Source organism: Cryptomeria japonica, chromosome 5 (assembly GCF_030272615.1).
Source record: "Cryptomeria japonica chromosome 5, Sugi_1.0, whole genome shotgun sequence".
NCBI lineage: Eukaryota > Viridiplantae > Streptophyta > Pinopsida > Cupressales > Cupressaceae > Cryptomeria > Cryptomeria japonica.
Genome location: NC_081409.1, coordinates 740,319,356 through 740,332,928, shown reverse-complemented (window position 1 = coordinate 740,332,928; position 13,573 = coordinate 740,319,356). Strand labels below are relative to the sequence as shown.

General features: G+C 31.8%; 1 protein-coding gene across 1 annotated transcript in view; it reads left to right on the top strand.

Annotated features, from left to right (window-relative positions):
- The first annotated feature begins 314 nt into the window (after positions 1-314).
- Positions 315-13,573, top strand: part of LOC131028893 (ankyrin repeat-containing protein At5g02620) — a 39,418-nt gene continuing 26,159 nt past the window's right edge. The window contains exons 1-2 of the mRNA XM_057959268.2: positions 315-931; positions 1,093-1,556. Coding sequence (XP_057815251.2) covers positions 478-931; positions 1,093-1,556 — 918 coding nt within the window. The 5' untranslated portion in view covers positions 315-477. The remainder of the gene's footprint in view (positions 932-1,092; positions 1,557-13,573) is intronic.

Here is a 13,573-nt window from a genome sequence, read left to right as displayed (position 1 = left end):
GAGATATTTAAAAAGTGTAAAAAACAACACATATTTAATTATTTTCACACAATCTGAGAATATTTAAAGAAGAAAAATAAAAATAAAAAACTTACGGCGTTGGAAAATGTAGCAGAGCATTTCTCTTTATTTATTCTCCTAGTGGTAAAGAAAGCAGAGTGCTCTTTATTTATTCTCCTAGTGGTAAAGAAAGCAGAGTACAGACACAGCAAATAAAGAAATTCTTCCAGACGAGAACAAAGTGAAAGGGCATTCCGCTTTCACGGACCCCATGGAAAACGTGATTAAGGAGGCTTCAGAATCAAGCTTCAGGATAGGACATTATTTAAAGTCGCAGGCTTTGAAGAGAAATTCAGTGACTGATCAGGTAATTTGTGACAAATTCAGTGACTAATTAGGCGATTTGTGAGAAATTCAGTGATTGATTAAGCAATTTGTGAGAGAGCTTGGAAGATTGAAAAAGAGTACTTGAGAAAGATGAATGCTGCAGTTTTTCTTGCTGCCAGAAATGGCGATCTTGATGCTATTAAGAAATTGCACGGTCAAAACCCTAGGCAACTGAAAGAAGTTAGTTTTGAAGGCAATACTGTTCTGCACATTGCTGCAAAGGACGGACATTTGGAGCTGGTTCAGTGGATTCTTCAAAATGTGAAAGGCCTCATTACAGCTCGCAATGCCGATTACAATACGCCGCTGCACTCAGCTGCTAAGGGGGGAAATGCTGAGATAATTACTACTCTTCTCCGCTACAACAAGTGTCCAGCCGCTAAACGCAATCAGTTTGGAGAATCGGCTCTGTTAATAGCTGCAGAGCACGGTCACGTGGATGCAGTTAGGGTTTTGGTGGACGCTACGCCCTTCTATCTCATCATCTGGCCGAGGAATGATCACCAAACTTGCCTGCATGTTGCTGCTTACGGAGGCCATTTCGGTAAAGGAATTTTCTTTCAAGAAATCATTTTTTCCTTTTATTTATTTTTAGGGAGAAATTTGTAGTTCAACAATTTGGAGTCAGTTTTAGTGGTAAATTTTAGGTAAATTTTACTAAATTTGTATTTTTCTAATCATAAGTTTGATGTTAATGTGATACAGAGGTTGCAAGGCTGATAATTGAGAGGAAAAGTTTTAGCAATATAGTGCATTTCATACTGCTTATAAGGGATGTCTATGGTGCCACTCCTTTGCATTGTGCCATTCATGGAGAAGATCCAAGGATTGTTACTGAAATACTAAATGTACATGTATTTTGTTTTGACAAGAGTATAATGACAAAGAGGGATAATTTTGGAAGGTGTGCAGTGCATGTAGCAGCCATCAAGGGTCGTTGGGACATGATTGAGATATTCATTTCAAGAATGCCTGATTGTGTTGAAATTCGTAGCAGTGACCTTAAAACTACTTTACACTTTGCTGTGGAAAGTAATCAATTTGAGGTGGTGCAAAAGCTACTCTTTCACTATAAACTTGAAGAAGTTGCAAAATTGGTGAGTTATGATCGAGATATTTCTGGAAACACGGCACTACACCTAGCCACCATTAATCTAGTGGATCCTCAGGTTAGTCTTATCTAATTTTTTATAAACTTCTACATTTTTAAAGCTTATCTACTCACATTTCATTATTACAATTGGAAGTTGTGTTAGAAATGTCAGCTACAAGTTTATCAAATGGAAAAATTGTTATAAGATCATATTGGTGAAATTTATAATACAACAATATGTCTATAAAAACTATTTTAATTAAGACATTTAATAAATATTCATGTTAATTTACTATAGGATAGGAAAAAAAATGAACATATTATAAGTTATACTAAGAAAATTGTATGTCCTCTACCAATTCGAATATTCTATTCTCTATTTTCTAGAAACATTTAATAGCTATGTTGAATAGAGTAGATAATGTTCAAGTCCTATACAATAAATAGAAATGAATAAGAGCTTTTTCTACACCTATTGCTAGTAGTAAAGACAATAACTAGTACAAAGTAATGTCAATGTCTCTTAATGCAATGAAATTCATACATTCTTCTAGATTAGTAATATCTTGAGAAGTAAAGTTGTCCATGGCTACGATTTGTAAAATAAGATGTGGACATTTGTTAGCAACTTGAAATTTTATGTGTCATTTCCCATTGGAAGGTACATCACCTATATCCACAATCTAGTAGATAAGAATCACTTGATGTTTGGCATATTTGAGTATATCCTCAATTATGTATTCTACTTCTATTAGAATTTTGTAGTTTGTATTATTATAGATTAGATGAAGTTATATTATCATATTTGATGTCTCAAATAGTGTGGATGATGTAAGAGGGAGTTTTATAAATCTAAAAAAAGTTATATAAATGATAATTCAAATGTAAGTGAATTAGCTAATGTTATTATGTTGCAACACTTTTCAAATCTCATATTTATAGGAAAAGGTAGAGTCTAAACTCAAGACAAAAAAAGCTTAAAGTGAGATGCTAATTGTGGTGATTAAGTAAATAATAACTTTCTAAAAATAGAAGAGGCTTTCAACAATAAGACAAGTAGATGTACATAATAAAGCTACTATAATTAAATAAAATAATGCATACATATAGTGTAGTTTAGCATTGTAGGTTGGATAAGATATAATAATATTTGATATATCAAACACATACAAACAATATAGGAGCATTCCTAGTTGAATCACAAGATCTCATATTAACAAAAAAAAAATGCTAACTTTATTCAAGTGTAAAATTTATTTGTCTATCATGTTATATCTTCTTGTTTTCGTCTAGTCTTGAATAATTTTGAATGGTAAAAATAGAGTAGGGTTTTATTTTGGTTCATTTAAAATATATATTTCAACTTTTCCTACCTCTAATTACCCTTCCTAAAATTTTCCTCTTCTAATTTTCCTTTCCCTTTTGATCATTTCCTAAAGCTAATATAAGGATTCCAAATTGATGTATTATTTTTATTCCTAAATTATAGGGTGATGATGGAGAGTAAAGCTAGTAAAGGAAACTAGAGAAGATAGGTTCTTAATTTAGACATCTCTAAAATAGGAAAGAAAATAAGAATATATGCTTCAAATTTCTTAAGAACATTATATATATAAGGAAACTAGAGAAGATAGGTTCTTAATTTAGACATCTCTAAAATAGGAAAGAAAATAAGAATATATGCTTCAAATTTCTTAAGAACATTATATATATATATATATATATATATATATATATATATATATATATATATATATATATATATATATATATATATATAAAATGCTGCTTATGACCTTGTTGAACAACAATAGAGAAGAGGGGGGCTCTCCTCATATATATATATATAACCCTTACCCTTAGAGAGTATGATTATCATTGATCAAGTTGAAAGGATAGAGAGTGTGATTATCATTGATCAAGTTGAAAGGACATGCAAAGAGAAGGAATTCCAAATGCAAAGAAATCAAGGAGAAAGATATATGATAAATTCTTGGAATAAGATGATTGTTATGATAAAGGGAAAAAAAATTATTCAGTGATTATTATCTAAAACTATTGAAAAAGATCTAAATTTGAGGTAAAGAGAGATAGGTATTAAGTATTACACTAACGAGTTCTATAAGTTGAGTATTCAATTAGGGCATCGTAGGAAAACCATGAGAAAGTGGAAACACATATGAATTGACTAAAGCTTAACATACAAGATGAAATAAAAATTCTTATGCTCACAATGCTAGAAGAGTCTTATCAATATGCATTGAAGGTAAAAAAAAAATTCTCTAGAAGGAAATGAGGTAAATGATAATAACCAAATTTCTCTAAGGTAGAGGTCAATCTAGTCATATAAGACATTAATATAGATATAAAAGTGAACCTAGTACATACTAAAGCTAAATTCATGGAAAAGGAAGAATAGGGTCCTTCTTATAACTGTACCTCCCAATTCATGAAAGATACAAAGTTAACATGCTAGAAGAGGAAGATGATTCTTGAGAAGAATATTTTTGCCCTTCATATGCTCGTATATATTAACAACCCTAGGTAGATAAAGGTGAGACTCACTTTCTCTCAAGGCTACAAGATAAATAACAACCAAAATTTCCCATCTTCGCTATGTATATCGTGTAGAGACCTCAATATGTCTACCTTGGAACTTTGTACAAAATATTGCTAATAATTTATATTTCTTTCTAGTCTTTCTAATTCTACCATCTAACATCTTTTTATTATTTTAGCTCCTTGTTTAGGATTCTACACCATCCAATTCATTTTTATGCATTCTTCTTTTATTATTCCTTCATGATATGCCAATATCCAATCTCAAATAATGATTATATGCCAAATATTTCTAGTCGCACGTCTTTATATTTGAACTAAACTTCCATATGATCTTGTATAGCCTAAAATTTGTCATCTTTAGTTTATTGTGTACCCTATAGAAATATTTCTTTAATTATTTATATCATCACTTTATCTCCAACTTCATATTTCCTATCCCCCTTTTCTTATCATCCTTCTCCTTATAATTGGCATTCACTTTCTCTAATTATTTACTTCATCTCTAATATCACTAGATTCTATTAAATTTATGTGACTCTAGCCTTACATTATCTAAAATATTTTTTCCTTATACTACTATTCACTAAATTATTATAGGAAAAAAATTATTGCATTAAAGTCATATCTCAATTTCCTATCTTTTATATTGTCAAACACCTTAAACAGTTTCCTAAGATCTTATTTATTATCTTAGTTAATCCCTTCATTTATGGGTTTTACTGAGCTAAACTTTTAAATCATTTTCATCTTCTTTCATAACATCCTCTAGAGATATCCAATTATTGATCCTCTTGATTGCCTAAGGAACGGATGACTAGTCACAAAAAGGGATAGAGAAATTTTATAGTTCAAGAGGATCACCTAACCACCTAAACCTCCTTTAAAAGGTTAGGTAACATTCTTCAGCCTCTCGGGATAGGATAGGAATAGAATATGATCACCTAGAGGGTGTGTCTAGTTAATATATCTATAATTTTAACTCACAAATAACATAATTAGAAAGTATAAATCTTGAAATTCTAAGATCTTCTAAATATTCCTTCATATTCATATCATTTTGTCTCAAGTCTTATAATTTATTCTATATATCTGAATGGCATTCTACCAAATCTATTGAAATAATTTTACCTTTCAATTTTGTGACCATCATTTCTTGCATTTTGATCTTATGTTTTCCTCTTCTATTTCTCTCTAGTTACACTTTTTGCTACCGTAATGCAACATGAACTTTTACTTTTATCTTATCATATTGCATTGTTTTAGCATTTAACTATTTTTATACTCAAAATTATTTTTCTAATTCATCCAATTAATATACAACAACTAGAAACATCAATTCTACATATCTTACTAATACTTAATATTTCCTTCATTGCCTATATTTGATCTAGGTCATAAACATCTTCATATTCTTTGGCAACATATTATTCCTTCTTTCATTGTCTTCATCACTTCCATCATCTCTAGGTTATGACCTCTTCTTCTATAATCTTCAATAAAATTCAAGCAGATCTAGGTTTTCCTCATTAATTTAAATACTTCTTTTATTCTTCATATAATATTAACAACAAATTGACCTTTAATGTAAGACCCTGACCTTTTTAGTATCCTCATAGAGGCATGTTGGCTTTATATTTAATACAAGTGATTTAGTGACAACCAAATTTCGCAAAACCTTTTGTGAACTCTAAAATATAGGATCAAAGTAATATGAAACTAACATAAAATGTGAATCATATCCAATACCAAGTATAGACCTAAAATTAGAGGAAAAAAGATATAAGAAATGATAAAAGAACATGAAAGCTCGTACCATTACAAACATTAGATGAACTTAGGTGATTTCTTCAAGTGTTAGTTGATGGTTGAAGTAGACTATGGTTGCCTAATCCTACGAATGACCTTGTTGCATTCAAATTTTTCCTTTGGAGTTGCTAAATGATTACTTGACTTATAAATTGATTATGGTAGATGAAGGGTTGAAACTAATTTAAGATGAAGGGATATGATTTCTTAAGAAGAATTTTGGATTTGGATTTGAGAGGGAGAAGGTATTTAATGTTAGTGGTATATGGATGGAGAGGGCTAGGATTGAATTAAATAGATGAATGTTGGGATCTTAAAAGTTAGTTTGAGTTTGTATTGAAGGTGATTGGAGATGGTTGGCTAGGATTAATTTGGTTGATTTGATGACTAGGATTAATGTTTGTTTTATTTTTATTTTATGTTTACATTATGGATTGAAAGTGAGTGTCCCATTAGTGGGAGAATATAATTGAATTTGGAGTTTTAGGATAATTAGTTAAATAATTATATTATTTAATCAATTAGGGGAAATGGATGTAGGATGTTATTTTATTTAATTAATTAATGTGATGATTAGGGGGGTTGTTAGAGGATACATCCTAATTAATTAAGATTTGTTGTTAGGGCACGGATTTTTTTAGGTTTTTGCAATTTACTCTTCTTTAAGATAACATTGCAACTAGTAATTTAAGCAATATCATTTCAAATATGATAAGTATAGATATTTGATAAGATACATCTAATAGTATAATGTCCCAATAATTGGAGGAAAAGCTGTCAGTAAAATGGGTTAAGGATACCTTAATAAAAGAGTAGGTGGGTTAATATGACTTGGGTGGCCTCTCAAAAGGATAACTAGGTTTGCAAGGATGAAGGATGGATGAGTTTTGAGAAGATATGAAGAATAGGTATGGTTATATAAAATAAATATTATTATAAAATAATGAAAGGATAATAAAATGGTAAGAATAATAATATGAGGGGTGATAAGGATGGTGGAGAATTCATTGTAGCACTAATATTGTGAGGGTGTTAGATGAATGGAACTATTATATTAGGGAGAGTGATAATGGATGGACATGGATAAGAGATACATGATGTACGATATTCATAGACTATGTTGCATAGGATTGATATGCTCCATTCATGCATTTATCATGCTTATGCTTAGACTCATCAAAGGATTGCCAAACATATTTTAAAATTTGGTCCACTTCTTATCAAGGTAAAAAAGTGTGATAGGTATGATGGTATAGAGATGTGGATGTGATGGAGACAATGATATGCCAATATGATAGAGATCACTAGATGAGGGTTGCAAAGGATAGATGAGATGAGATATGGAAGAAACTTGCCCCTAGTTTAGGGTACACATAGGAAGGATATTTATGCATGACACCTATGAACTATTTTCCTTATGGTAATTGGCCAAGGTTCCATAGGAATGGTTTTCAACATTGGAAACCTTTTTCTATTTTTAAATTTTTAAATTTTATATTTTATTAATATTTGTATTCAAGAGTTTCTTTTAAGATAATATCTTATATATAGTTGTTTTAGGTGGATCATATTTCTAGTGTTGTGTTTGATGGGTGTTGTTATGAGCTTTAGTGATTACTAGGTTGTCTTCTCCTTGAGGTCAACCAAGGAAAATATAACGGGAGGTGGGTTGGATGAAGCATGTAGAGTGATTATCTAAAAGAATAGTTGAAAGAGATGTAGTGATGGAGGTAAAAATAAATGTCATAGGACCTTGTGGAATTATGACTAATGAGTTCACAAAACATACTAGATTTTGAGATTAGATATTTTGTTGAATGTGATGGTGGCTTTTATAATTTTGTGTTTTAACACTTGTTGGCTTTGGGTATCATAGATTTTTATGATATTAAATGGTGGGATTGTGAAATTTAGATTGAGTATCAATAATTATAGCTTTTCAAACCCAAAAATAGGTTTATATTATATCTCCTTATATATTTGGATTTCATGGGTTTAATACTACCAAAATTTAGGGTTTGATTGGATTTCCCAATTGTGAGCTTTTAGAAGTGTCAACCGCTATCTTTTGGCTTTATATTTATGTATATTTACTTTGGGATGTTTGAAGTTTAAAAATTATAATTTGAAATTCACTTGAGCTTTAGATTTTAAGATTTTTGATTATTTGGATTTCGAATGGTGGGATTAGGTGTATGGGACATTCAGATCTAGGCATATTTATTGGCCTTTAGACTTAAAAATTATTGGGATTTGAATGTTTACATTGCAAGGATTTTGTGCATTTGGTATGGTTTATTGGGTTTAGAGCATCCAAGTCTATTTTAAAGCCCATTTTATGATCCCTTACAAAGTTATTATCTTTGAGTCTCATGAAAATGGCAATAGCTTCATGATTATGGAAAATTTCACGTGCCATGTGAAATATAGGATAAGTGATCCTAGACTAACATGTGAATTAACCTAGGATTAATTCATTTTTCCCATACAACATTAGAGGTGTGAGTGGGATTGGCTTACTCTCCACAAGGAAGAGCCATGATGTCCTAGACTCACACTTCTACTGATTGCATGTGATTGGGATTAATTAAGTGTGTGCATAAATGAACTATGTTAACTATGGTAAAATATCTAAATCTAACATAATACAATAAGTACAACATGAAAAATGCAAGCAATAAAGCATATCTATAATGAGAACATAGAGAAGAATTTAATTCTAAAATCAAGAGATAATTGTTCTAGATAGAAGCATTGGGTACCCTAGTGTGAAGTTGAAAAAAAATTTAAGAGATAATAAAAAATGAAATTAGGAAGCTCTGCACACCTATTTCTTGAAAACATGGGTCAAATCAGCGAGAAAAGGGTGTTGGGCTCCCTAGTCCAGGGGTTTTCATCAGTTCAAATTCAGGCAATGTTTGTCACTATCTTCTTTGCTCATTGTTGGATTTTCACTTGGACACAAAAAAATAAGGAAAAAGGGTTGTGTTGTGTAGGGTCTTACCTAAACCAAAACTTGTGTTGGTGTTTCCACCTCCACAACAACAATGATGAGTGATAGAGTGCATGCCATCATAAGAATAGAGGTTCAATAAATAATAAATATTAAAATGACAAGCTTACCTTAGCTATGCAACCATTTCAAGTAGTTCCACATAAAGGCTTGATGTAGTTTTCCTTGAAGTCCTACAATAGGTTGGTATGTGGCATGATAATAACAATAATAAAGAGACATGAAACAATACTCAAGTGTAGCTTCATTGTGATGAAGTTGTTGATGGAAAGTTATTGTACTCTAATACTCATATGATTTCTCTAGATTGAATTGGATTGTAGTGCTATACCTTATGAAGGATAAAAGATGTTCTTTATATAGGGATCACAAGTTTAATTTTTTATAAAGATCAACACATAACAATCAAATGCAAAGATCAAGACTAGATCACAAAAGGAAAAGACTAGCTCTTGGAGTGGTCACTTTTTTGGGTCATTTTATCAAGACTAGGGTGTTCAACACCCATGTCTTCCCAAAATATGCCCTCAAAAGGGGAGACTCAAATGTTGAGATCTATGACATAGAACCTAGTATTAGATTTGGTATTTGGTAAAAAATTAAGTGTAAGATTAACTATGATTTTTTAAGGTAGCATAGAGCATAAAAGGCCTTAAAATGAACTAGCGAAATGTACATTGAAGAAAGTTCCAAATATAGCGTGAAATTGTTAGGGTAAATAATTTATGGTATTACATGTATTCCCCACTTTAGTGGGGGGTGAACTTATGCTTATATTCATGGTAAAGTAAATAGCAATCTAAGAAAGGCACTTGAGGGATAGAATTATACCATGTTGAGGGATGCACGAGCCCTCAAAGTGGGGATCCTATCATTCCATAACATACACAACATAAAGGAGACACACAACCATACATGAAGCATAAACACAAAATAAACATGAAGTAGACACGCTAAGAATACAAAGAAAACATGCAAGACAGGAAGCATACATGTAAAACACATGGAAGAAATGCATGAAACATAGAAGACTCATAAGATACAAAGAAAATACACAAGGAAAACAAATATTCCAAGTCAATGAGATAAGGAGACCTTGATATGAAAAGTTGTCTCAATACCACAAACATGCAAGAGTATAGGACTCTATCACTAGCTTACTCTATTGCGAGTCATGTATATTACAAATATTTCATGGATCTAACAAGTTGTGTTATGCTAGATTACCATGGATGACCAATGCCTCAAGGCATAAACAACAACTATCACAATTAGCAGACTGCACTATACTAGGCGATCAATGCCGTAGGGAATGTAAACAACTATCAAGCCACATTATACTAGGTGAAAAGAGAGATTCATATGAATACCACTAGAAAACACAATAAATTGTGTGTTCCCACATGAATAACACAAAAGAGATAACCAATGATTCATAATCAACCAACATTGTAGAAATCTATAAGCACACCTCAAGGGGTGTTATGAAAAACAACTTCAACACAAAGAGGTTATATCAATAATATCAATGCTTAAGAGGCCATATGCCGCCCCCCCGTGCCCCCCCCCTCCCTTAAATATTGGCATATATTCTATGCTAATGTTTTAAGGAAAATAAGAGGGAATATGATAATCAAATAAGAATGTACACCTCTCAAAATAAGGCTAAGGGATCCTCGAACAAAGATACACACCTCCCAAAAGAAGGAGAGGGAATCCTCAAATGAGGATACCCACCTCTCAAGAAAAGGAGAGAGGATCCTCACACAAGGACGCACACCTCCTAAAAGAAGGAGATGAAATCCTAAAACAAGGATACACACCTCCTATAAGGTATAGAGGGGATCCCCAAGCAAGGATGCACACCTCAAAATTGGTTGTCCATGCCCCCAATGTATAGGTGAGGACAACCACACTAGAGACTATTGTGTTGCTAACATAGAGAAAGAATGGTTCCATGTGAGATTGTACCATCATGGATGACAATGAGCCCCCATATAGACCTACAAATGTCACATAGTGAGAATAAACACAATATAAGAAATTAGTATTTAGAAGAGACCTAATAAAGGTGAAATCCATTATAACTTTTCATATAAATGATTCAATATTCAATAAATTATCATTTTACCCCTCAATGTCTGACATAAATTAAAGGAATGGACAAGCAATTAAGGATACACATAAAAAGAAAGATTTATTTGATTTTGTTTATAGAATTTCTTACATTTTGGAGGAGGACGAGTAAGCAAGTGGGATTTGAGAAGCCTACACAAAATATAATCTTGTGTAGATAGGAGATGGGGAGTAGGAAGTATTACTATCTCTTTTAAAGAAATGTTTGACTACACATAAGAAGAGGATATAGAGGCATTAGACAAAGGGGGAGATTTGAACCCTAAACCCTTTTTAAAAATGAGTTATGTAGGTTTCAAAGGAGCCTCAATGCCTTATTCCATGCACCCTAAACCATTTCCATTGTATCCGTATTTAGAATGTATTTCAAAACTAACCCCATAATGTGTCTCTAAATTGAGTATAAAATAAGTTATTGAAGAATAATTGATTTTTTACAAAAATGTAGATCATTATTGAGTGATGAGATGTCAATATGAGAAGGGTCAATCTTATATTTAACTGGTCCATGATGGGTGAATTATAAAGTCTCAATCATCTTCGAGATGTGTTAGAAGAGAAAGAAGTTGGAATGGATTTGAGATGTTTATAAGTATCTTGTATGAATGAAACAAAAGACTCCTTGAAGGCCTTAGGTGTAGATTGTGAGACTTTGTTATCTTTATCAAAGGAGGGTGTAAGATATAATGAACCTCAATCGTCACCAAAGATCGTATTCAAATTTGAATCTCTATTGTAATCATTACTGTTATTAGCAACAAAGATTAGTGGATCAACTTTTGTTGAGGATGTAACCAAATTTTTGACATCATTAGAGATAGGAGATTGATGTCTAGCTTATGCTTGTAGGCAACTTTTTAAACTTTCATTAGTCTTAATTGTATAGAGTATGCTATTGTATATGAACTTTATCTTATGGTGAAGAGTAGATAGGACTTCCCCCATGACATGAATCTATGGTCTACCAAGAAGAAGATTGTATGAGATAGCACCAAGCATGACATGGAAGAGCATAGGTAAAGTCATAGGTCCCACTTGAGCTGGTAGTGTGATTGTACCTAATGACTATCTACTAGTATTATCAAAACCACAAATAGAAGCATTATTAGGCTTAATGAGAGACTATCTACATTGATCTTATATTTCAAATCTATTCTATAAACATTAAAAGACTATCAATTATTGATTAGAGTATGTTTTCTTCAAGTTCTAATAATTATGACCAAAATCATAAGAGGAACACATTGATTTTGGACTTCTAAAGAAGGTGATTCATGTAGTGAGTAGACTATTATTGTATGTGTCACATGCATACAATCAAACATGGTTGAGCTACATCATTTGGTCTAATAGAAGGAGGGACAACTATCTTCTATAAAGCTTTCTAGAGAAAGTTATGGTATGTAGGCAAATTTTGAACCAATTTCCAAAGGAAGATCTTAGTAAAAGTAGCATGAAGATGCTAAACAAGATCATGCTCCTTACCAACATGTTGTGAAAGACAATGATGTGAGGGAAGGAAGGGTTGAGAAATGAGGAACAAAAGTAGGAATGGTTGATTTTTCTTCTTCTTTTTGTTACAAGTGTTATGTGTGTGAGTCATCACATGGCAATGAGGTTGTTGTGACACATTTTGATTAAAATTATTGATTTGAGTAATATTTTTGTTAAGTTTAGAAAGTAACCAAGGGTCAAGATGGGTTCTTAATGCCTCAAATAGAAATAATAAGCTTAGCTTGTAGTTAGGGAATATCAAGATGGAGATGAACAACAATAGGAGGTTTCATAGGCCCGATGGACCTGGCTTATGAGTGGCTTGGTATATCTCCAGGGACTAGTGTCACCTTAGCTCACCCCATAATGGGAAACCTGTGTCGCTGAGCTGAGTCGCGGGGATACCCTGGACTACCAAAAGAAAAAGAAAAAAAGAGGTTTCATACGTCAATTTGTACGACTAGAAATATAAATTTTATTGACTACACTTTAATTGTTCTCTTTATTCACCAATTCTTCATCTCTGTAAGGGAGAACATTGAGAAAACTATTTATGATACATCCTCTTGTACCAAAATATCTCATGACTAGGAAAAAATTTAGGAGAGGGGAAATCATGATTCATTAATGTTTCATCTCTAGAAGGGATAGCAATGGAACAAACACAAGCTAAAGTGACATTAAAAAAACTATTAATATTATCATCCTATTATGCAAGAATGTGCTTTTATGGGTAGAAGGAATTTTAAAAGAGGGATATCAGTGACATAAGAACAAATAAGCCACCATCACATGCATGAAATGCTTTCATTGTATAAACAAGAAGAAGAAAATATAAAGACAAGTCAGTTTAAGCCCTCTTTATTATTACTAATTTGACATACAATAAGATAATCAATGAAAATAAATATTTTGTAAACTATAGCATATGCTACATATGCAATAGAAATGTTTAATCAATGAATCAATGCAATTATCTAATAAAAAATCAGATTAGATCAAAATAAGTAAACTTGAATATAATGCAAATCAATCAAAATAATTACAAGTGTAAGTGAAGTTGGGTTAACAAGAATGAAATA